The 25,076-nt window shown below is 51.5% G+C and overlaps 1 protein-coding gene across 1 annotated transcript in view; it reads right to left on the bottom strand.

The window, feature by feature from the left end:
• SGCZ (sarcoglycan zeta) overlaps window positions 1-25,076 on the bottom strand; it is a 196,763-nt gene that overhangs the window by 54,430 nt on the left and 117,257 nt on the right. Inside the window, exon 3 of the mRNA XM_068136666.1 lies at window positions 6,245-6,346. Coding sequence (XP_067992767.1) covers window positions 6,245-6,346 — 102 coding nt within the window. The remainder of the gene's footprint in view (window positions 1-6,244; window positions 6,347-25,076) is intronic.

A 25,076-nucleotide genomic window follows, 5' to 3' on the forward strand; every position in this document is an offset into this window, starting at 1 on the left:
CTTCTGAGAATGCTCAGAATAAAAACAAAGCAAGCCAACAAAAACCAAACCCCAAAAACCAAACCCAGAGGGAGACCTCCAAACATGTTTGGTTTTGTACAGGTTGTCCCAGGGAAGGGAAGAGGCAGCTGCTGGAATCAAGGACACACAAATAGCCTTCTTCCATTGTCCAATGAGAGGAAATAGCTGAAGCTTAAGATATGCAATTTAAAACACAAAACAAGCCACAAAGAGCAGTCAGAAGATCCAAGAGAAACACAGCCCAGGGCTGTCACTGTGAGGAGGGATTGCCCTGCCACAAGGGAGGAGGGTGCTAGGAGATCCCCAGCGCCCTCATGCAGCCCGGGAGGCAAATCCTGTCCTGGGCTGCATCCAGAGGAAGGTGGCCAGCAGGGCAAGAGAGGGGACTCTGCCCCTTGGCTCTGCTCTGAAGCTGAAGCTTCCTCTGCAAAGGGTTTAACTCATCTAACATAGCCCTTCACCTTTCAAGCCAAGACTTGCACCTAGATCAGGAGTCCCTGTCTGCCAGCTTCTGCAGCTCCAAAAGGCAAAAGGAATCTCAGAAGTAGTCCCCTGCCACTGGACAGAGCTTCCTTCTGAGCCCACCACCACACCCCCACTGCCAGCTGGTCAATCCAAGGTCTGGAATCAACATTTCTGGAGGGTCCAAGCTCTCTTGGGAAATGCCTTGCATTGCCTGTGCTGCTTTTACAGCATGAGAACCAGGCAGGGCTTCCTCCTCTGCTCTGCAGATCCCCGAGGTGCTCAGAACAGACCCAGCTGGAAACTGTTGCAGAAAATCCTGTGAAACGTTGAAAAGCTACTGCAAATCAAACCCAGAGAGAGCCTTCCCTCCCAGAGCACACAGCAGCTCAGGGAGCACTGTGCTCTTGAGCAGCACCAGAGACTTGAACACAGAGCTGGCTGGGGTGAGGATGGCTTTCCCCCTCTTTTGCACACACAGAATGCATGAGCAGGGTCAGGAAGGTTTGGTTAATTCTTGCAGCAGGTAAAGATTAACTCTCACAGGGGACAAAATATCATTTCTTAGAGAGGGGAAGGCAGTTCCTGGGTTCTGCATATCAGTGACACCCTGAGCTGCTCAGACTTTGCACACTGCCCTCATGATCCAACTGCTTCACTTCTGAAGGGCACCAAGCAACAGGAGCTGGAGAGCCACCAGGCTGGGAAACAGTTAGAGGCTGTGAAGTTGCATTTACAATGCACTTCTGTGCTGCTATGAATACCCTGACTGAGGCTCAGAGCTTGCTTGCACTGCTGTCAAAAGGAACATTTGAGACGAGGAGGATGAATAGAGTCCTCCTGCTTTCCTGCCTTACCTTGACAGAGCTGCTGCTTGCTTCCCCATGTCCCAGTTCTATTGTCAGTGGCCCAGCTCCCAAAGCGCCTCAAAGGATGAAGACATTTGTTGAAACAATTCATAATGAAACTGCTCATCCTCCCTTCTCAGTCAGGATCAGTTTCATCTTCTAATGGAGACACTGTGTTGGTAGCCTCATTAGCAGAAGGGCTCAGTAAAGCAATAGGTGCCAGGCCCCTTCAGAGCCTCTGATTAGAACAAGCAGCACATCTCATAAGCAAATGATAGCCCATCAGTCTCAAAACACACAGGAAAGAAATGACAGGAGAAGGATGATCTCCAAATGGTGCCTGTGAGCCTGATCTTCAAGACAAGAAACAACATAAGAGTTGCAACAGTGACTGAGGGCACTGAGCACGAATGGAGGGCCTCAGTGTGCTGGGCAGAGAAAGCACTGCCCAAGCAACACTTCTGTAGTGGTGTTAATGCCACCAGGCCCTGATGATCTTACTTACTTACACCATCTGACAGCACACAGTATTTGAAGTATCTAACTGGCTCCCAGGATCCTCCTTTATTGTTTAAGATGACTTCTGCATGCTACTGGAGTACATCTGGGAAGAGAAGCAACACCTGCATCTGAAAGGGACAAGCAGTGCTCCCCAAACCTGGAGTCAGGGCAGTGCTTGTACCAAGGCATCCCTCAACACAAGTGCTCTGCCTGTGGGATGCAGGGGAGCTCCTGCAAGAGCCTGCTCCATTCTCTGCACTGTCTGTGCCGCTGGTTTGGCTCAGCTTGTCAGCAGGTTTGAGATTCCAACACACCTACACGGCTTTAAAACAGCAAGACAAGCCTGAAGCACTCCCTGCTGGGGCTCTGGAGCTCTCAGGCAGACCACAGCTCTGTAGGAAGAGTCTCACCTGGGGGACACTGAGCGAGAAACTCGGAGACAAAAACAATCCCAGACTGGCCCAGGCTGGGAGGGAGCTCAGAGCTCAGCTCCTCCAACCTCCACACCATGCCCAGGGACACCTCTCAGCTACACTCAGCTGCTCAAGGCCTCATCCAGCCTGGCCTTCAGCACCCCCAGGCAGGAGGCAGCCACAGCCTCCCTGGGCAGCCTGGGCCAGAGGCTCAGCAGCCTCCTGCTCAACAACTTCTTCCTCAGCTCCACTCTAACCCTGCTCTGCCTCAGCTCCAAACCATTCCCCCTGGGCCTGTCTGCAGACACCCTGAGGAGAAGTCCCTCTGCAGCCTTCCTGCAGGATCCCTTCAGGTGCTGGCAGGCAGCTCTGAGGTCCCCCCAGAGCCTTCTCCTCTGCAGGCTGCACAGCCCCAGCTCCCTCAGCCTGTGCTCACAGCAGAGCTGCTCCAGCCCTTGCAGCATCTCTGTGGCCTCCTCTGGGCTCTCTGCAGCAGCTTTGCCCAACCCTTGTATTTCTACATGGCTCTAGCAAGAGCATACCCCCCCTGCCCCCCTCCCCCCCTTGCTGTCTGTTCTGTACCTTCAGTGTAAGCCACAATTCTCTTTCCTAGGAAGTGATTGTGGCATCTTTCACATACATCACTGCTGCAGCAGTCAGGGGAGCTTCAGCACAGATTGCCCTATCTATCAGTAATGCTTCTCAAGCCCAGTAAGTTTGTGTTTTTAAGCATGACTCAGGCTGCTACCACTCACAAGGCCTCAGCCACGCTGCCTCCATCCCCAGCCCCACTGGCAAAGGCCCCAGCAAGAGTTCACACTGCTCTGGCTGCTGCAGGATTGTGCATGACACATTGCCACCACACATTAACAGCCTTGCAGACCACAGCTACTTGCCCTGCAGAGCAACTGATCTGAATTCAGCTGAAGACACAAATGAGCCTCTGGCAGAGGCCCAAGAGCCAGCCTCACTGAGAAGTTCCCAGCTGTTGTTGTACAGTCATAATGCTGAGGCTATAATTACCAATTCCAGTACAGGATGCTAACTTGCTCAGCTGCTTCCATCAGGAGAGTTCTGCTTCTCTTGTGAGCTTGTTTTATCCCAATCCCACCCATGAATTCCATGGTCTAGCCTGAAGCCTCTGCCAGTGTTTATTTCTACCTGCATTTCTGAATAGCAAAACAAGAAACAAACAAACAAACAAAGCCAACAAAAAGCAACAAACCAAACAAAACCACAACCAAACCCCAACCAACCCCCCCCAACCCCCACATCAAAACAACAAAAACCCAACCCAGTAACAAAATCCCCAAGCAAAACCACCCAACCCCCCAGATCTCCCATCCTGCAAGAATCACAGCAAGAGCATCCCCAGTCTGTCCACATCACCCAGCAGTGCACTGGCTGACTGCTGTAAGGGCCACGAAGGTGCTCCAGGGGCTGGAGCAGCTCTGCTCTGAGGAAGGCTCCAGGGGCACCTTAGAGCTCCTTGCATGATGCTCTCCAAACCACTCAAGCTGTGGCCTCACCAGGGCTGACTGGAGGGGCACCATCACTGCCCTGCTCCTGCTGGGCTCACTGGATCTGGTGCAGGCCAGAAGGAAAATCTGATACAGCCCTTTCCAGGGAAAGAAGAAAGCTCTCCCTCAGCTTAAGATGCCCAAGCAATGACAGATCCCAGCCCAAGCTCCTCTGAGTGTCATGATCAGCCCCAAGGCATGAGGAACGGCAGCCTGGTGTCACTGACGTGCACCAGCACAGCACAGAGGGATCACTTCAGGAAGCACTTGGAAACTGACACTGATGCAGAGCCAACAGCAAGCCCCAGCACACCAGCTGCAGCTGCACTGAGCTCCCTACAGCCTCCTGCAGAAGCCTTCCCAAGCCACATGGCATTCCCAGGCTGGTACCGCCTTGGGTGGGCACAGGCCACTCACAGCTTCATTCAGCAATGGACTGAACAAGAAGATGCAGTGATGGTAAGAGTCCAGCCTGACTTGAAGCCTGATGTGTTCAACAGACAGACTGTGCAACTGCTTGGGCCCTAGGGGGGTTTCAGCAAGCCAAGGACAAAGCCCTGCATCCTTAAAGTGCTTCTCAGCTGCCAGTGAAGAGCAGGCACAGCCAGCTCCATCTCAGAGTGGCAGGCACTACAGAGACCACCAACAAACATCAGTGAGAGGTGAGGCTGCAGAGCAGGCATCACAGGCATCCACTGGGGAGCAGTTCAGATTTGATCTGGGATGCCTGTCAGCTGTAGCTACAGAAACAGACACTGCACTTCACTCTGGGCCATGGGGCAGGCTCCTAGGTGCCTGTGGAGCACAAGAAGGGTGAGCAGTGCCCTTTGGTGACTGCAGTGCCTCACACAAATGCACCTCAGCAGTGGCAGGACTGCAGGGCTCTCAGCCTGGCTTTACATCTGACAGAGCAAACAACTCAGCCTCCAATGCTCATAAGAAAATGTTCCAGAGCGGGGGGGGGAACACTTTTCTCCTCCTCAATCCCCAAATCAAACAGATAGGAGACACTTAACAGGGTATTACAAGACATTATGAACAACCTACAAGAAGGGAAGGCTTTGGGAACCACAGCCCAGTCACTCTCACTTCAGCTCCTGGGAAGATTATGGAGGCAGTTACTGCAAAGCAGACGAAGGGCAGTAAGGTAATTGGCAAAGAATGGGCATGGGGCTAGCAAGGGCAAGCAGCACCTGGTTCATTGCTCCTGCACAGCCAGGAGAGAGCTGTGGAGGCCCTACCTCAGCTCCAGAAAGGCTTTCAATGGGATCTCATATGCTGCTGCTTTGTGACCCTAACAGAGGCTTCACAAAGGCATTCGGTCAGAAGAAGACTCCTGGGGTGGGGCTCTCACCAAGGCAACTCAGGCCAAAAAGCCCCAGAGGTGTGCAGGGTGCTGTCTGCAAGGGACAAAGGTCAATTCTCTGCTGATGAGCCAGGCTCCAGAGACGTGCAGAATGAGATGTGCTTTAGGATTGGTTTTGTCAGGACTGACTGAGGTTCAGAACAAATCTGAACGTCCATGAGGACAGTCAGCCTGCAGAGTGAGTCAGGAGGAACACCTGGACAGTTCCACAACTTCTCAGTGCTCCTAGGAGCACACACTCAGATAAAAGGGACAGAGGGTGGCAGCTCCTGTGGTCAGTCAGAGGCTGCTGTGTTTCTATATTTAGTGCTGCTCACTCCTGCCAACTTCTGCAGGATGCACATTCACTTGTTCTGCAGTGAGGGACTGGAGAGCACTGCAACACTCCTCTGGATCCTGTGGCAGTGCTGGATAGTAAAAGAGAACTTAAGAGGTTTCCAACACTTCAAGAGTCTTTCAATTCACTGAGAATGTCAGCAGCAGGACTGAGTCCAAAGGAGTGGAAGTGAGCTGCAGTGGATTTCTGAACACATCATATCTCCATTTGCCTTTCCCCCCCGTGACAACCTCCTGCTACAGGATAAAACAATGACACCCAAGCAACAGTAAAAGCCTTTGCCTTTGAAAAATGGAACCCTAGACACAGCCTGCAGTTTAGCAAGATGGTCTGTACCTAATGAGGGGTGAAGAGAAGAGAGGAAGGGAAGAGAAGAAATCACCCTGGCCAGCCCCAGCCAGAGCCCAGCACAGACAAACCCGTTCCTTAGCCTGAGCCTTTGGCATGAATTACCAGCCCTGCTTTGCTGGAGTTCACATCGAATGCAGAGCCAGATGTTCCACTCCCCGTGCTAAGGTGCTTTGAAGCATGGGCTGCAGATGCTTTGAGTCTCCTTTCTCCAGGAGATGTCTCTTTGGAGGCAAGGGAGGGCTCGGGAGAAAAAGTGCTCTTTGTTTTTCGACATGAAGGAGGCCTTCAGCGCTCAGGGCTCTCAAAGCAAACTCCTACTGATTGCTAATTTGGAAGGTGTGAGCACTAAACTTTGTAGTTTGAGACTGGAGGGATTCATTTAGCTTAGCTGTAAATGAAGGGAAAAAAAGATGAAAGCCACCTACCTTTCGGGACTGGATTTCTTTCACGTATAGAGGGAGCAGAAATTCAGATATTCCTTCAAGGCGTATTCCTTTTTTAGTGACTCTCAAATTGCCCATTCCATCCTACAACCAATAATATATATACACATTCACTTCAGGAAACAACCTTCGTCAGAGCAAGCCAACAAGAACACAGTAGGGGGCCTAATGGCTACACACGGCGAGAGCCGGCCCCTGGCCCCAGCTCCTCTGATGATCAGGGGCGGGAGCTAGGCTGGGGGTCTGCGTTCACAGGCAAAGCTTCGCCTAGGACTGAGGTATTCAGCGCTGCAAACCCAGAGACATTTTGCCAGGGCTGCGCTTCTTTGGAGGGTGCAAATGCAGAGCAGGAGCATTGCTTTGCTGCGGGGGGGGGAAGCCAGAGTTTGACTCAACTGCTACATGGATACAGCAATCTCTTACTCTGTGTAGTGAACTATCAGAACAAGCACTGCTGTGCCTATGACTTGGATCAGCAGCTGCTGGCTCTCCCCAGCAGGTAAAATACACAGGAAAGCAGCCTAGGAGGAAAAAAGACTTAGCAGTTGCTCCTCAGTACTGAGAGCACACTGCTGAGGAAAGGAAGAGCTGCAGGGGTGCTGAGGGTTACTTTGGTTTCTCTTAATTCACCTGAACAGAAATAGGAAAGGGGCCACTGTGAAACTCTGGATGACACAAGCAAACCAAAGGGTAAATCATTCAATGTTCAACAAAATGTGAGCATAGCAGTGGCATCACAAGGCTCCAGCTGTGTTCCTCCAGGAAAGACAACGAGACACCTCCAGAGGCAGCATCGCTCAGCACACCGACAGGGACCCGGGCGTCCTTACCCCTGGTGCCTGTTACTCCTTCCCTGACAGAACACCAGGCTGCCCTGCACAGCCACTGCAGTCCAGCTTCATCTGCTCTAGAGCACACCTAGCACCTTTCATCTGATTGCTGATTGACTGTCCCAGAGCCACTGCTGCCCTGATGAGGCAGAAGCAGCAGGACTTGCATTGGTGGTCTGTCGGCAGAGCTGTGAAACAAGTAACCTCCACTTGCTGGGCAGCCTTAAACAGCTGGGTAAGTGTCCCCAGGACACTGAAGCAGACCAAATCACACTGATGGCACTGCACTCACTGCTGAAGCCAGCCTGTGGGAATGGTCATTTGTGAGGGCAGCAAGAGAATTATGCTTTACAGAGTGTCATTCAGCTGCTGCCACTGCCCAGATGCAACAGGGCTGCGCCGACAGAGAGCTCTCCACACTGTGACAGGTCTGCAAAGAGCATCTTCCCATGGACTGGAAATCTAGGTACCTGTGACTGCAAAACTAGAAGCTACTGGAGCCAACATAAAGAGTTAGCACAAATAGAACTGAGCCAGAGAAAACAGAGAGTAACAAAAGCTGCTGCTCAGGCTGCCTACAGTGCAGAGCACAGCTGCTAAAGGCACGTGGCACCAAGAGGAGCCAGAGACTCCACCAGAGCTCATGGGGTGCTTAGCCAGGCAGGTCCCTGGTTACAGAAAGCCAAGAGCTGCCTTTTGCTCAGAAAAGTGCTGTTTCTGGTAACAAGTGTGTGTTGTTTTTTAAGCCAGCCAGCAGCTCAGCTTCACCCAGCCAGCTGCTCACCACCTTCCACTGGGAGGTGAGTCTGGAGCCCTGAGATCCCTCCCAGCCTGAGCCACTGCAGGATTCCATGGTGGTGCTGATTCCTTGATCTCTAGCTGAAAAGGCACATTCAGTGCAGGCATCTGCCTCTCTGCAGCACCAGCAACTGACAGAGCACAAGGAATAAGAACACATAGGTCACAAGCAATAGGAAGACGATCCCAAGAAACCAGACAAAGTAAGGCAGGCTAGGAAGGCCTCCTCGCAGGAAGTGGGAATGCTGACACTCAGGCTGCCCAGCAAGCGGCACCTGCTGCACCTGGCACGTCTGTCTGTGCTGGAGTCTGTAACTTCACCAAGTATCTACCCTCCTCAGTCCCAGCTAATTCCACACGAGCCTGGCACCACTCTTCCTTGGCAGCTGCTCATTGCTTTGCTTTCACCTCATGATCTTCTTTGCTCTGCATTTATGGTGCTCTGTTAAGAGCCTGCTTTGAAGTCAGTGCTGTCAGTTTCCCTCCTGGCTTCGGCTCCCACCAGTGTTTATTACTGAGCAGACACAGCTCCTCACAGCTATTAACTAATGTTCCAAACACTGTCAGTGCCTGCCCATCAGCTGTTACTGTTCTTAGCTTACTAAAGCACAGAGATTGATTTTTCCCCAATTTTTGGCATTTAGCATGTTTTCTGTTTCCTCACAGCAGAGAGATGTTAATTTGTACAGCAAGTCGAAACTGCCAGAGCCTCAGAAACAAGGATCAGAGCCTGCTGCGCCCAGAAGGGCTTCTCCTCTCCTCAGCAGCAGACCTAAGCCCTTGCTCTTTAGCCTACCAGAGTGGCAGGGGTTGGATGCAGACCCTGGGCAGACAGCAGCACTCCGGCTCCAGCACACTTACATGAGTCAGGGTAAGAAGACAGAGACTGCATTCTGCAGGGCAAGTCACAAATGGTGTTAGAAGAAATGAAGTGAAATAGGCTGACTGTGGCCTTCATGCCCTGATAAATGCAATCATCTCCTAGAAAGCAACTGCCCGAGGTGTGCAGTGACTGACACGAAATGAGGCTGAGGAGTGAAACAAAGGAGATGGTCAGAGATGTGCTGCAGGTGCTTGATGAGGCTCTCCTGAGGCAAACAATCCCTGCCCAGTACGTGCCCTTCAGCAAGACCTCCCTGAGCAGCCCAAAACCAGGCTGGGATAAGAAGGGTCTCTCGTGTCACTGAGTGAGAACTATACTGCTGGAGAGAGCAGCTCTAAGGCTTCCAAAAGTAAGACAGCCTGCTTAATAAGCTCCTGGGGTAGAGAAGATCAGAGGAAGGTCCAGACTGCTTGGCTCATGGAATGTGCTCATGACCAGGAAGATCAGCTGAGCTTTGGGGCTCCCCCAGAACGAGGAAACAACACAGAGGAGTTTGAAACAGACCCCGGGAAGGATTCTGCTGCAAAGCACACTGGCACTGGCACCTTCCTCTGGATATGATTTTGATGAAGAAAACCCCCAAATGATTAGAAATAAATCAACCCAGTTATGTCAGCAAGTGTAAAAAGAACTGACCCAACAACAAGGAGGGAGAATCCCTCCCCCCAGCTCCACAGTGGCCCTGGCCAAGCATGACCAGGACTCAGGCAACCATGCCCAGAGAGTGACCCCAGCAGCGGTGGGACAGCAGAACCTCAGGTGAATTGCTTCTGGCTCCATCACTACCAGCAGGCAGTTGCAGGCAGTGCAGGTTTGGGGTGGTAAATGTCAGCATCCCTGCAGCACCACTCTGCTGAAGCTGTTCATTTTTCACTCAGGCTGATGCTGAGCTGTGGCTGGTGGGTGTGTTTGTTCAGCCTGCATAAGCTGCACAGGTCATTTCATTTGCCTTCCTGCCACGGGCTGGGCTGTAATTTTCACACAACGTCTTGAAGATCATTCAGTCATGCTGAGAAATGCAATCAGACATCACCCTGGCAGGTTATCTTTCCAGTACCTGGCTGCTGACCTCAGAAAGAGCAGTGAAGAACTGCAGAGGGCCAGCACCCTGCCACTGGAGGACAACCAACAGCTCTGCTCCCCAGGAGCAGCCAGGGCTGTTGGTGCCTCTGCACAAAATCTTTGCCTAGAAAAAGGGAAGAGATCAGTGCAGCCTCACTGTTTGCTGGGTGTGCAAAGTGCTGAACTCAAATGTGAGAGCAGAGGCTTTGCTCCAGGAATGGCCACAAACAGACCCTTGCTACGTGTCCCTGTGCCTGCACCCAGCTGAGAGCAGTGCCAGGATTTCAAGAAGCAGAAAGATGATGTAGGCAGAGACCCCACACTGGCTCAGGCTGGAAGGGAGCTCAGAGCTCAGCTCCTCCAACCTCCACACCATGCCCAGGGACACCTCCCAGCTACACTCAGCTGCTCAGGGCCTCATCCAGCCTGGCCTTCAGCACCCCCAGGCAGGAGGCAGCCACAGCCTCCCTGGGCAGCCTGGGCCAGAGGCTCAGCAGCCTCCTGCTCAACAACTTCTTCCTCAGCTCCACTCTAACCCTGCTCTGCCTCAGCTCCAAACCATTCCCCCTGGGCCTGTCTGCAGACACCCTGAGGAGAAGTCCCTCTGCAGCCTTCCTGCAGGATCCCTTCAGCTCCCGGCAGGCAGCTCTGAGGTCCCCCCAGAGCCTTCTCCTCTCCAGGCTGCACAGCCCCAGCTCCCTCAGGCTGTGCTCACAGCAGAGCTGCTCCAGCCCTTGGAGCATCTCTGTGGCCTCCTCTGGGCTCTCTCCAGCAGCTCTGTGTCCTTCTGCTGCTGGGGACAGCAGAGCTGGAGGCAGGATTGGAGGTGAGGTCTGAGCAGAGCCCAGGGGCAGGATCCCCTCTCTTGCCTTGCTGCCCACACTGCTCTGGCTGCAGCCAGCACACAGCTGCCTGAGGGCTGCATGAGGCACTGCTGGCTCCTGGGGAGCTGCTGATCAAAAGGAGATTCTCTGTCTTTAGGCATTCTACTCTGTTGCCTACAATACCTTTTATGGTAACTGATATTTTCTTCTGCAAACTCAGCTCTGAATTTTCAGTGCTGTAATGCAATTGGTTTACTTCTGCTTGTCCTTCAGGTACACTGTTTAGACAAGAACCACAGCTCATTGACTTTCCTTTTATGCCATTTCCCATCTTACTGCTCCCTGCTGCTCCTAGCCTGCTTCAGTTCACCCCCATCTCTCTAAGTAGCAGAATGAAAACAGGCAGCACAGCTTGTGAACACTTACTGTAGCTAAGCAGAGGAAAACCAAATCAATCTGACTCTTCCCAGCACATCTGGGGTTTCAATATTGCTCTGTTGCTGATTTATGACATGCTTAGGATCAGAACAAATTAAAGGTTGGATTCCACAAGCTGGCTGGCAAACAGCTTCTCCTTTCTGTAGTCACTACCACACTCACCCTGCACCTGAGAGGGTCAGCTGAGCAATTGGAAAGGGATGAAGGAGCACTGGCCATGGAGGATGAGGTGGACACTGTCCAGAGAAGCAGATGTTTAGGGAGGCAGCCAGGGGGCCCAACACCCAACAGCAGATGAAGAGCCCATCCCAGTGCTAGTGAAGAAGCAGCTCTACATCCTCAACACCAAGGCTCACGAGTCTAACTACATCTGAGACTCACTAACCACCACCTCATCGCTCCATGCAGCTCCTTTGTCACTACAGCAGTGGCAGAGTGGTCTGGAGAGGGAAGGGGATGGAAGACTTCAAATTCCTGCAGTACCTCTTGTTGAGGAGCAGCAGTAGGGGACATGGATGAATCCCCTTGTCCCGAGGTCAGAACAGAAGAGAGCAAACTGCCAGCTGATTGCAAAGGGTGCTTATAAACTTCAAAATGCCACTGCTCCTGGGGGGCTTCCCTCCCAGAGCAGCAGGACCAAGCAGAGGAGCTGTTTGTGAAGGGTGAAGCAGAGCTCAGACCTCAGAGGCAGCACCGGTACAGACATCCTGTGTGAATGCAGCAGCAGGCAGGCTGGAAATGGAGCTCCTGAAAAGCTCTCATGGGAAGACTGGGGAGGACAGGGGCTGCTTCACTTTTGCCTCTAATTAGCACAGAGGAAACTGCTGAGAACGTGAAGATGAAGTGGTAAGGTGGTTGGGATTGGTCACCAAAGAGCAGAACTCTCCAAGCTGGGAGGAAAACCTCTCCACCTGAAAGCAGTGCATTGCAAACTACAGCAAAGAGGAAACTCAGAGATTTCCTGGGAGGTTTGCCTAAGGTGCAAAAGGAATTAGAGGGAAGTGGAAGCTCCTTAATCAACCAAGTCACCCAAGGGAGAAGGAAGGCTTCCAACAGGTGCTCAAGAATATTGACTCTCTCTGTTTGCTTTAGCTCTTTAAATGTCTCCTTTAGTCAAAAGGTCAAACTCGAATTGGCTCTGTTTTAATTGGGGCACCAGTGACAAAGGACTCAGCTCCTGCAGGGAAAGGATGAATGCACTCAGGAGCTCTTGGACCAGCTGGGCATCCTCAAGCCAGCCAAGTAAACTTCACCCTGAGACACCTGAACTCTGCAAGCTATGGATTGTCAGCTGTGTCTCCCGCAGTGCCAGAGCAGCTCAGAGCAGCAGAGTTCAGCATTCCCCTGTTTCCCCACTTACTCCATGCTGGCTCAGACTGGGGGGCAGATTTTCTGCATGTGAAGGGGATTCTGTTCAAAATGCAGCAACAGCCTCTAAAAGGAACAGAAAGGTCTCAGTCAATGTGTGATCTGCAGCACAAGCAAGTCCCACAGCAAGTACCAAATGCATGTGGACAGACAGACTGCCCTCAAACCACGGAGACCTCCTGCCCCCTCCTGCCTCTTCACAGCCTGAATGCTTCCAGCTCAGGAGCCAGCAAACAAAGGTGCCCCCAGCTGCTACCCAAGGGCACTCCTTTGGCTTACACCCAGAGCTCCCATGTCTCCATGCTCCTTTTCTTCCTTCAGCTGCTCTCTCTGCAGTGCTGTTCTGGCCTGTCTCACATGCCTTTGTTGTCTGAGTCCCATTTTTCCTTCCCCATTTACTTACTTGGTCTCACAGAAGGTTCAACATATTGCAGTCATCCTCAGGACACTGCACTGGCATCACTGCAACCTCTGCACAGCCCCTCTCATTGGCCCTGCCCTTTCCTCATGCAGGTAATCAACTAAGAGGGTGGAAGTCATCAGTTTAGTGGTGGCCACTCGATCATTTTCCTCTGCCACAAGACTGAAGACAAAATTCCTTCCATTCTGAGCTTCTGCCTGGCCAATACTCAAATTCAGGGTGAGGAAGCAGCAGCAGATGTACTGCATGTAAGTGAGTAAGAACAAAACCAAGACCTGCTTCCGTGAAAAGGGCTCCAGAACACCTTGTCTTCTCCACTGCACGTAGGGGAGGATGCTCTGGCAACTGCTGAAGCATCATTCAGAGGCCAACAAACCTGAAAACAAGACTTTGAGGGATGGTTGTCTTTGGTCTGCCTTTGAGGAACAGGCACACCAGGGACATGTGGTCCAGAGGAGCAGACTGATGATAGTCAATAAACTGACGTGGCACTTGGTGCCATGGTCTAGTCATGGGGTCTGTGTTGATAGGTTGGACTCCATGATCCTCGAGGTCTCTTCCACCTGATGCACACCTAGAGGCTAGCTTTTGGGTCCTTGGCACAAACAGCTTGGCTCCCCACCCACTCCTAAGCTCTTGCTGTGTGCTTCACAACGACACTTTACAAGCACAGAGCCTCCGAGAGCCCAGGCAGGATGGATGAGAGCAAGCTGTAAAGGTGGAAGTTAGGCAGGATGGGCTTTTGTCTGCAAAAGGCCAAACAGTGGCAGTGAAGGTCAGCTTACCTTGAACTCCTTCAAAAACACCTGAATAAATAATCCTGTGAGCTCTGGGGGGGAGGCTGGGAGATGCCTGAGGGCCATGAGATGCAAGCATCCCACTGGCTGTAGTACAGGCAGGCCATGCTGCAGCCGCTGCAGACACAGAAGAGCAGAGGCATGTCTCTCTCCACCTTAGGAGACAAGCAGTGCATCCCACGTGCTCAGAGGTGCTTGGAAACAAAACAGGGAAGGCTGTGGTGTGCAGGGAAGATGACAGCAGTCTGCCTGCATTCTGCATTCCTCAGAGAAGGCTTTGGCAATGCTCTCTGCATCCTCTTTCCTCAGTGGGAAGCACCACACCTTGCCTTTGATCTGCCAACAGCCTTCACCAAAGCCACAGCTCTGTCACCTCTCTGGGCAGGTTTGGGTCTGAATCAGCTTTCTGTGAGCAGCTCAGGCTGTGTGCTGCTGTGGTGATCTCTAACTCTGCCTCTGTGTGCAGAGGTTCCCTGAATGCACCAAAAGAAAGAAAAGTATCCTAAGAAAATCAAAGCTATGGAGGGAGAATGGTTTGGAGCTGAGGCAGAGCAGGGTTAGAGTGGAGCTGAGGAAGAAGTTGTTGAGCAGGAGGCTGCTGAGCCTCTGGCCCAGGCTGCCCAGGGAGGCTGTGGCTGCCTCCTGCCTGGGGGTGCTGAAGGCCAGGCTGGATGAGGCCTTGAGCAGCTGAGTGTAGCTGAGAGGTGTCCCTGGGCCTGGTGGGGAGGTTGGAGCTGAGCTCTGAGCTCCCTTCCAGCCTGAGCCAGTCTATGGTTCCATGATCACAGAGCCTGCAGCTTTCAATAACCAAAGCTTGTTGGCAGGCCCATCTGTTTTGTCATTCCCCTTGGCACAGGCTAAATTTATCACACAGGTCTGAAATAGATTAGATGTTGTGTTATTAGATTAATTTAATTGGGCATTGGCATCAGTATAAGTCCCAATTAATGGCTTTTTAATGACAGCACATGCTAATGATTAACTAGAAATAAACAAGGAGGGGTGAAGGCATGGCTTCAGAGATGGTTCCTGTGGCAAGCTTTCAGGTATGGCTACACACAAGAGTGACAAAGGAAAAAGGAAAGGAAACAACAACTGAAAGAAGGCAATGAGCTCTTTCTCCTTACTTCCACCCTGGGAACAAAAGGACAGCAGCAAAGAGCATAAATGAGATCTGCTTACAACTAACAACTCTCTAAGCACTCTGCACAACCTCATTGTTCTCAGGGAAATATTCCACTGAAAGGAAGCCAAAACCTTCAAAGGAGAGAATACCACACAGCAAGGTGTCAGATCTGCCCCCACAGCACACCAACATCATCCCCACCCTCACCCAAGCCCTTTAATTTGGGTCAGTCTTTGATAAATTCCCTCTGCAAGGCAGGACAGAAGCACACTGCATCCCCTCCCAGCTTCCAGAAGCAGCAAGGGTGAGCTGGAAAGGAGTTGCAGAAGTAGCACTTGGGGGTGTGTGAAGCTCATTCTGAGGGAGCCAGAGGCAGCAGGAGCAAGAAAAGAACAAACTGGTTGAAAATTTATATCAATGAAATCACTTAGGGACAAAGCTAAAGACAGCAATGGGGTTAAGGGGAGCTGTTCACAGGCCTCTGCCAAAGCCTCCACTAAATACTCTCTGCTTCACTTCACACAAATGCTCAGCTCATGGAGCCAGGATATGTAGTTCCATCAGCTGCAATCCAGAATCTCCCCATGGCCCTGTGAGAGACCCAGGCTGCACAGGGAGGCTGCGGCTGCCTCCTCCCGGGGGGTCTACAACTCCAGGTCAGATGAGGCCCTGAGCAGCTGAGTCTAGTTGAGAGGTGTCCCTGGGCATGGGGGAGATGAGCTCTGAGGTCCCTTCCAGCCTGAGCCATTCTAGGAGTCTGTGTGCTTAGAAAACAGCTGAGAGGAAACCCCCAGCTCCTCAGATCCAAAGTTTCATCCCTCTCCCTTTCCTCCACTGAGCTCTAACTTAGGAGCCCCATTGCTTATCCCTCATCCCTGCCTGGCTGACCTCAGTCTTTGCTCTTATTTAGCAATGACCTTGATATAGGTTAAGCTTCCTGGCTTTCACAGAGTGCACTGACTTCAGCTCTACCTGCAGCCTCTTACACGTAAAGATCTGCAGGAAGCTTTGTGCTCCTGCTCCTCCTTACTGTTTGTGAAACAAGCTTCCTCACCACCTGTGCCAGAAATGAGGCTCACATCACCTTCCCTTCAGCAGCAGTTACTAAACCCTCTACACCTTCCACAGTGATCCTCTGTGAACTCCATCATAACATTTCTCTTCTATATGATTGCATGTTTGGAAATTTTTCTTGGAGGTAGATTGTTTTTGACTGATGTTCAGCAGCAGCTTAAACTGTGGAGCATTCTCTGGCAATTATCTAACTTCCAGAGCATCCTGGAACAATTAGCACGAGCAGGGAGCTATTTCCAGTCTCCCTAGGAAAACACTTCAGTCACTTCATGCAGACAATAAGAGCAGGAGATCCTTTCAGTGTGACTAATAACCCTTCTGAGTCACATATGCTTGAAGGAATGGCTCAGCAAACCCAACTGCCTGCACCTCGAGCTCCCCACACCCAGCGCAGCCAGCCCCAGGCTCCTGCACCGAAACGTGCCTGCATGAGACACTGCAAGCAGGACTCCACACAAGGCTTCAGACACCAGCTCCTGGCATGCTCTCTTCTGGAGCCTGACCAACGGTGAACTGCAAGAACAAACCTCTGGTTGGATAGGAACAGCCTGGGCCACTAGATGCATAGGGCAGTGGTCAAAGGTTTGCTAGACAGATGGCAGTCACCTCCAAGCAGAGTGCTCCAGGCATCAATTAGTCAATCTGGACTCCCTGGGAAACTGCCCTCAGGGACAAAGGAGATGGTAGACCTCCAAGAACACCTTCTAGAAAGCATGAGAAATCTCACTCCCCATGTGTAAGGAATCACAGACACCTGGAATGGCTTAGGTTAGAAGGGACCTTAGACATCACCTACTCCAACCTCCCTGCCACGGGCAGGGATGCCTCCTAATGAGACTTGGCTGCTCAAGACCTCACCCAACCTGCCTCAAAGACCTCCCCTGTCCAAGTGCAAGCTCCAGAAATGTATGGGTAGAGATCTGCTGGAGCAACAGATGTTGCCTCTCTGGGCAGCTGTGAGGCCTTTGGCATGGTCCCCCATGGATTTGCTTTGCAAGAGGGGAAGACAGAGCCACTGATAAAAGTGAGTGAACTGTGCAGGCACAAGCTCAGAGAGCACATTTTGATGCAGCTGAACTGCACAACTCCATGCCACAATTCAACATCAAATCCATGTGATTCAAAACATAAACCCCTCAGCAAGCAACTTAATTTGCAGGGGGGGAAAAGACCTCCAGCTGGGATTCCACTGCCTGAGCATTCCCCAACAGGCTCTGAGACACCTCCTGTGCCCAGTGCTGGCCCCTGCCAGCGTGGAGGGAGGCACAGCTCCCTGCTGTAGCTCAGCAGGCTAAGATCTGGGGAAATGTCCACACTCAAGGAGTCAGAAGCAGCTTCTGCCTTTCCAAAGGCTGCCAGCACTGCAGCACCTGTGTGAGGAGCCACGCAGGCTGAGCTTCCATTGCTTGCCTAACACTAAACCAAGGGCCTGGGCAATTGATTGCACTCTGCCTTTTGCAGCCCAGCTGCCAGAATCCTGTGCTCTTAGCTCTGCCATGATCCATTATCAGTGCCAAGTGCTGTTTATCAGCTCAGATGTTAAATTCTTACTGCTATCAATTATTTATAGGGCAAAACCAACTCAACCATCAGAATGTAAAATAAGGACACAAAGGCTCCTGTGATGGATATCCTCTGAAATGTTAAGTGTGTCATAAATCTTCCTGTGGGGTATCCTTCCAGCTTAAACCCATCAAGTTACATGAACTTATCAGAAATGCTTTTGGCTGCCTGGTGTAAGCCACCTACTCACTAGGAAATTCACAGCATCCTGGAAGGGCTCAGGCTGGGAGGGAGCTCAGAGCTCAGCTCCTCCAACCTCCACACCATGCCCAGGGACACCTCTCAGCTACTCTCAGCTGCTCAAGGCCTCATCCAGCCTGGCCTTCAGCACCCCCAGGCAGGAGGCAGCCACAGCCTCCCTGGGCAGCCTGGGCCAGAGGCTCAGCAGCCTCAGACTGAAGAACAAATCTGCCCCAGCAGACACCAGCTCTTGGACTAGGAAGGCCACAGAGCAAACAATTTCAGCCATTCCTTTAAGAATTTGCCATCTGCTTTCTTCTCCTTTGGGTGGTTTTCCCCTCCAGAAACCTACCCATGAGTGGGGCAGAAGAGCCAGCAGCTGGTGGAACATCAGCTATCCCTGGTGATGACTGCTGCCCTGGCTTTGCTGGGACAGCACCAGCCCAGCCCAGGGCTGCAGGCCATTGGCAGCTCTGAGTCAGCCAGCACAACTCACTCGAGGTGGCTCCCAGACCACCAGCATCACTTTCAGATAGGAGTCTGCTGAGGAGAGGAGAGTTTCCTGCTAGAGCTTCCTCCTTCTGTTCCTCTTTGCTGCTCCTGAGGGCTGCTTTCCCTGAGACTGTGCCTGCTGCAGTTTGCTGGGCTGGCTGTAGCTTCGTGTATGCTGTCCTGGCACTGGTGTGAAGGTGGCTGCTCCCTGAAGCCCTTTGCATTTCAGCCTCAGGGGCTTCTCTCCTTTTCCTTGGCTTCTGCCTCATGAGATGTGCCTGAGACAACCAGGATTCTCAGACTGAAGTCTGGAGAAGAAGAGGCTGAGGGGACACCTTCTTGCTCTTTATACCTCCCTAAAGAGAGGTTGTAGTGAGGAGAGCCTCCTTGACCAAGTAACCACCACAGAGCAAGAGGAGTTGGCCTCAAGTTGCCCCAGGGGAGGTTTAGGTTGGGTGTAATGAAGAATTTGTTTGCTGGGAGAGTTGTAAAGAATGGGAGCAGGCCCAGGACAGTGGTGGAACCACCTTCCCTGGGGGGCTGGTGATTACTGGCTAGGGCTAGGCTCACAACTGGGCTCCATTCTATTAAAGGTCTCTTCCAACCTCACCAACTCCCTGACTCAATATATCTTTGGTTTCAAGCAAGATGAGTTGTCTTGATTTCCCCCCTCCTCCACCAGTGTATTAGCAGCACTTGCAAGCAGCACACATCTGCTGGCTTGAATTTAACATTCACTGGCAAAATTCAGCATTTTCCAGCTGTGACCAAAACAAATCTCTCTGCTTTGGTGGCTGAGCTCTTTGAACTTTCCATCAGCTGGCTGATGGAAGAACTTGCCTGGCAGAGCCCAGGCCAAATGGAGCTCATTTCCAGTGTTTGTAGGATGAGGCTGAGAGAAATAAAGGAAGCAAGCAGGTTTCTGTTTGTGATTTGAGAGCTTTTTTTTTGCTTTAACAAAGTAAATCCTCATCAGAAGCCTGCTGGTGGTGATTGCCAATTACCTGCAACGGCAGGAGCACTGGTAAAGCATTGCCTTAATTAGGGAGGCCTAAAAGTGCCCTTGGGAACCAAGCAAGCCTGAATGTAGCTGAAAGGGTTTGTTTTTTCCTTGATAGCTATCAAATGTGTGTGGAAGCCACTGACAGGCAATCTCAGCAAGCCCTTCACTGAGGTGCAATGAATGCAGTCATTGACATCAGATAAATCCCCCTTCTTGGCCTGAAGATGTTAGTGCTTTTCTTGTGCTTTCTCAGAGCACTCTGCAGCCACACACACAGAGTGCTTTGCTGTGGGCTCGGTTAGAGGCTCTCTCACCTGACACACGAAGAACAAACCCAGGAAAAGCCAGCTTCAAGTTAAAAAGAATGAAGCTACTTGAGGCAGCCTAACTCCTGGAACCAGCAGCAGGCAGAGAGATGGTTTTAACCTCCACACTCCGCTGTGCTCTGCATCTTGTGATCATTCCAAGCCTTCTTTTTGCTGTACCAGAGGGGCTGTGGTGAGTAGCTCAAGAGAGCTTCTCTTCCCCCTCTCCTCTGCCCTGGTGAGGCCACCTGCTGAAATGCTTTCTAATTCCAAGCAAAGGTGTGCAAGAAAGAACTCATCAGAAGAGAAAGGTCTGTGCCAAGGAAGTCCACTTCACTACAGTTGTGAACATTGCCATAACCTCCTTCATTTAGAATTAACTCTGCCCACAAGGATCTGCTTGGGTTCTTTCCCCAGTGCTACTGTGGCTTCTCTGTAGGGGCTGTGACAAAGAACTAAGCAGGAGGTTACTCCTGCTGCTTCCCACGGAGGAAGAAAGAACCAGGAGCTTTTTATTCCCTCACACAGCACAATGTAGGTTAAGTTTATATGGCAGGGCATCTGAGCCAGCAGAGTTTAGCTCTTGTGCTAGCTGTATCTGCAAGGAGACAGGCAGGAGCAGCAGTGACACCTTTGTCTCTGGGGGAGAAGGGCAATGCTTTCTCTGTGAGGGTTTCTTAAGCCATAGTCCTGGATTTTATGATTCTTATTTTGGAGTTCATTTGCAAGCAGCCATCCCTCAGGGAGATACTGCAGTGGGATTTCACGTGCAGCTGAGTGACAGAAGTGTTCTTTAGAAGTGAGGGAAGAGCAGGAAATATTTCCACAGTACAACCTTCAAACTGCCAGGTTTGATGAAGTTTCAAGTTTAAGCAAGCCTCTGAAGCTAGGTCAGGCCTATCTCAGGCATCAGTCCAGGCTGGGTCCAGAGTGGGCTGAGAGCAGCCCTGAAGAAAGAGCCTTGGGAGTGCTGGGTGCTGAGCAGCTCCCCAGGAGCCAGCAGTGCCTCCTGCAGCCCTCAGGCAGCTGAGTGCTGGCTGCAGCCAGAGCAGGGTGGGCAGCAGGGCAGGAGAGGGGATCCTGCCCCTGGGCTCTGCTCTGCTGGGAGCAGCCTGAGCCATTCTGTGATCCTATGATGTTTGGAGTAGGAATCATTCTTGTGTGGCCATTGTTCCCTTCTGTGCTCTGCAGCAGTGTTGTGTTTGGATGGTTTAAGTGTTACAGTGATGAAAAACAGTAACCTTCCTGTAAAGATAGAAGCTTTGGGAAGTGAGACTGGGATGAAAGGCAACTATGGAAGACAGGAATGCTGGTACCAATTGCTGAAGTGAAGCAAAAGTGCATGGGCTGGGTGCTGGCCCTGCAGCACGCAAGGGGCACGATCAGGAAATGGTCACACTGAGTATTTAATTAGGCTCTAGGGGATCAGCCTTGGTAGGGACTTGGCTAATTATCAAGTGGTTGAGCCAAAGTGATGTTTCAGAGGACTGCACTTTGCTGAGGAACTGGGATGTGTGAGAAGTGTTTGAAATGATGAATGGAAGAGGTGGATGGAGGCAGAGGAGAAGGTTTAACCAGTGGGTTTAGGTTCATCGTGATCCCTCCTTGGGTAGCAGGGAAGATGGATGGAGGCACAGAGCTATGGGAGTGGTGCTGTAGCTTCCAGTAATCTGTATAAAACATCAGAGATCACCTGAGCAGCAAATGCATTTCTGTGAGGCCAGGGATGTAGAGGTTAAGAATGAACAGACACCTTTATCCAGGAGGAGCCTGCAGTGAGAGAAATACTCAAGAGCAAAGCCCTGCCCCGCTGCAGCAGCTCTGGGGGCTCTGTGTGACAGCCAGTCTCTGGGTCAGAGGCTGCTGCTGAAGTAGGCTCAGTAATTAGGTTTGTTTATTTAAATATTTAAATCAGTGGATGTAAAGCCTCTGTGCATGAATAATTCTTCTGTACATGCAAACCCAAGTCCTTACTGATGTTTCTGCACCCCTCCATCACTCAGTCCTTGCAGCTCCATTCATTATTCACTGCCTGTGATTCATTCAGTGGTGAGCTCCACCCCATGGGCAGCACTTGGGTTTGTTTTGCTCTGGGTGTGACACTAAGCCCAGCTGGATTTGTCCCAGGTTAACTGCCAGGCCCCACTGCAGCCAGCAATAAACCCACAGCAGTGCATTTCTGCAGGCATGGAGGAAGTACAATGAATTTTGAGGCACTTATGCAAACACCCTGTGTTTAGCAGTCCATGCTTGCACCACCTCTCCTCCCCCAGTGCTGAGGCCATTACTGAAGCTCTTTCCATGGCCGTTTGAAGAAATCCCTGGGCTCTGACAGGCACAAGCACTACACATTTGCTTGAGAGATGAAGTTCCTTTCAGCATGAACAGCCAAGGCTCATACAGGAGTTGAGGTGGAATGTGTAGTTTGACTTCAGTGGCTCCTGGCAGAAGAAAGGGATCCACACCTGAAGCTCTACACAACAGTAGAATAAACCCAAATCCATGTATGGATGATCATAGAACTATCAGGGCTGGAAGGGACCTCAAGGATCATCTAGTTCCCACACCCCTGCCATGGGCAGAATCCCAGCATGGCTCAGGCTGGGAGGGAGCTCAGAGCTCCTCTCCTCCAGCCTCCCCACCATGCCCAGGGACACCTCTCAACTAGAATAGAATAGAATAAACCAGGTTGGAAGAGACCTTCAACATCATTGTGTCCAACCTATCATCCAACACCACCCAACCAACTAAACCGTGCAACCAAGCACCCCATCCAGTCTCCTCCTGAACACCTCCAGGGATGGTGACTCCACCACCTCCCCAGGCAGCCCATTCCAATGGGCAATCACTCTCTCTGTGTAAAACTTCCTCCTGACCTACACTCAGCTGCTCAGGGCCTCATCCAGCCTGGCCTTCAACACCCCCAGGCAGGAGGCAGCCACAGCCTCCCTGGGCAGCCTGGGCCAGTCTCACCACCCTGGCACTGAAAGTCCATGTTGTCAGAAACCAGGATGGCAGTTCACTGTACCTGGGGCTGCAGCTGAATTTGCCTGGACCCTCTTGTATTTGACAAAGATAAGTGCTTGGGAAGGGATTGTTAAGTACCAGTGGCTGTGGCTACTCATTTTCAACTGACTCAGTGAATACCTAAGAACTGTAGAGAGCAGAGCTCTGTTTAGAATAGAATAGAATAGAATAAACCAGGTTGGAAGAGACCTTTGAGATCATCAAGTCCAACCTATCACCCAACACCATCTAATCAACTAACCCATGGCACCAAGCACCCCATCAAGTCTCCTCCTAAACACCTCCAGTGATGGTGACTCCACCACCTCCCTGGGCAGCACATCCCAATGGGCAATCACTCTTGCTATGAAGACCTTCTTCCTAACATCCAGTCTAAACCTCCCCTGGCACAGCTTGAGACTGTGTCCTCTTGTTCTGGTGCTGGTTGCCTGGGAGAAGAGACCAACCCCTACCTGGCTACAACCTCCCTTAGACATGCACCATTTGACTACCCAGAAAGAGCACCTGGGAAGAAGCCCACTGCAAGCATTGACTGATCAATAGCATGGTGGTACTTACGATCATCTATCCCCAAGTATGAAGCAGAGACCAGGCTCATGACTCCCTGAGGTGTTGCACTGCCCACTGCTCTTTGCAGCTCTCCCCTTCCCACAGCTGAACTGCACAGCAGGAATGCAAAGGGCTGCTCAGCTCACAGAAGCTGTCCGAGGAAGCATTAAGCAAAGCAAACCACTGTGGGTGAAAGGAGAGCAAACTTCAGCTGTGCTGGAGAGCCTTCCCAGAGCAGGGCTGGAAGGGCAAGGTGCAGAGTCACGGGCTGCTGTTTCCTGCATTCCTCCACAGCCTGCAGTGTTTGTCTGCTCCCTGCTGGCTGCCAACTCCTCTAAGCGACTTAGCACATCCGGATGCTCCTCTGATTTCCTCAGCTCAACCTGAGGTCCCTTAAGGTCAGAGCAGTGACAAGCTCCTGCTGGGGAGATGGGCTAGGCAGGGGATCGGAGCTGGAGTGGAAGTCTCTGTCTGACAACTGACAAAAGAGGCCCCTGTTGAGAGAGGGTTAAAAGGAGAATTTCATTGAAACTCTTGGTATTGATTGGCTGTTTGTTGGCTTCTCTCTCCTCTGGTGAAACTGAGTCGAAGTAAATTCAGTCAAAAGCAGCTTAAGTGCAGGCTGCTGCCCCAGCACCAGCATCTGTTCACCCTTGCCTTTGGTCAAGCCTGCCTGTTGTGCTGCCATCAGCACTGCTGCAGGCTCTGCTGCAGCTGCCTTGTTTTGAGGACTAACCTGGTTGTAGACCACAGGCTCACAGGATGTCAGGGCTTGGAAGAGACCCACAGAGGTCATGGAGTCCAAGCCCCCTGCCAGAGCAGGACCAGACAATCGAGCTCAGGTCACAGAGGAACATTCTTTGAGCTCTGAGTTTCAGCAAGCCTGCCCACTGCTACCTAGGCTGGTGCCACCTCAAGTGCCCCCGGAGCCAGTGCTGCTTTACATTCCTTATCTAGCCTGATACTCCTTTTCTGACATTTTTTTTTCATTCAGGCCTGCAATAAGCCTTGGGGACAGCTCTGGGGGTGTGGATCTGCTGCAGACTACCTCCAGATCATTTCCAAAGCAGCTGTTTAATTTCCAAAGCACACAAACCCCAGAGCCTTTTCTGGTGAAAGCACTGCTGTGCCCTAAGCACTGAGAGGTACTCAGGCACTGGGAGCCAGGACTCATTGCAATGAAAGCATGCTTTGTATTTCACCACTTCCATCCCCAAACTTTTAACTTTATGAACCAGATCCAAAGAGCTAATCAGTTCTCATTAGCAGGAAAATGCATTTGAAGAGCAGCCTTTCTGGTGAGCACTTTGATATCTGTGATGGTATAAAGCAAGTAAATGAGCCCAGTAGGTTGAGCAGAAATGAAGGAAGGCAGCCACGAGCCCAGATGCTGCTGCAGGAGAGCAGACTGTTCCAGTTCACCATCTGGAGCCTGCAGCTGCCAAGCACATCTTCTGAGCTCTCAGTGGGGCTGGGGCCATCGCTGAGGCACGTTACCTAGCATGGCAGAGGCTCACACAAAGCCACTGCTCCAGTACCAGCAAGAAGGGCCGACTGGAGTCATCACATATCCTCCCTGGCTGCAGAAGGCAGCTAGGAAAGAGCTGTCCAGGTACAGAAGTGCAGCCTCTGCTTCAAAGTTTGGGTTGAGCTGCTCAAAAAAGCTGTGCCACTACCTGGGTGAACAACAGAGGGTTTCTGTCCCTGCCTGTTAGGGTTTGGTTTGGTTTGTTGGGGGTTGGAAGTATGTCCTATTTACACATCCATGCACAGCTTTGTGGCCACAGGCCAAATGCCAACGTTTTGGACTATAAAAGGATGCAAGTAAAACAAGAGGCAAATGTTCACAGAGTGGCTACATACTCTTCTCCTTTGCTCTTTCACATCTGGTTTGTGAGCATGAATCTGTGAATTGAGTCAACCCTCAGAAGCAACTAAACCATGATTCATGCAGTCAGACTGCTCCATTAATCCACATCCTACCCAGGAAAATGTTCCCCAGCAGAATTGTGATGAAAATCAGTCAATGGCACAACCAGAGAGGCATCTGCAAAAGCCTGGGGTCTAAGCCTTA

The sequence above is a fragment of the Melanerpes formicivorus genome, unplaced genomic scaffold, assembly GCF_026170545.1.
Source record: "Melanerpes formicivorus ecotype bairdi unplaced genomic scaffold, bMelFor1.0.p_v2 SCAF_4, whole genome shotgun sequence".
NCBI lineage: Eukaryota > Metazoa > Chordata > Aves > Piciformes > Picidae > Melanerpes > Melanerpes formicivorus.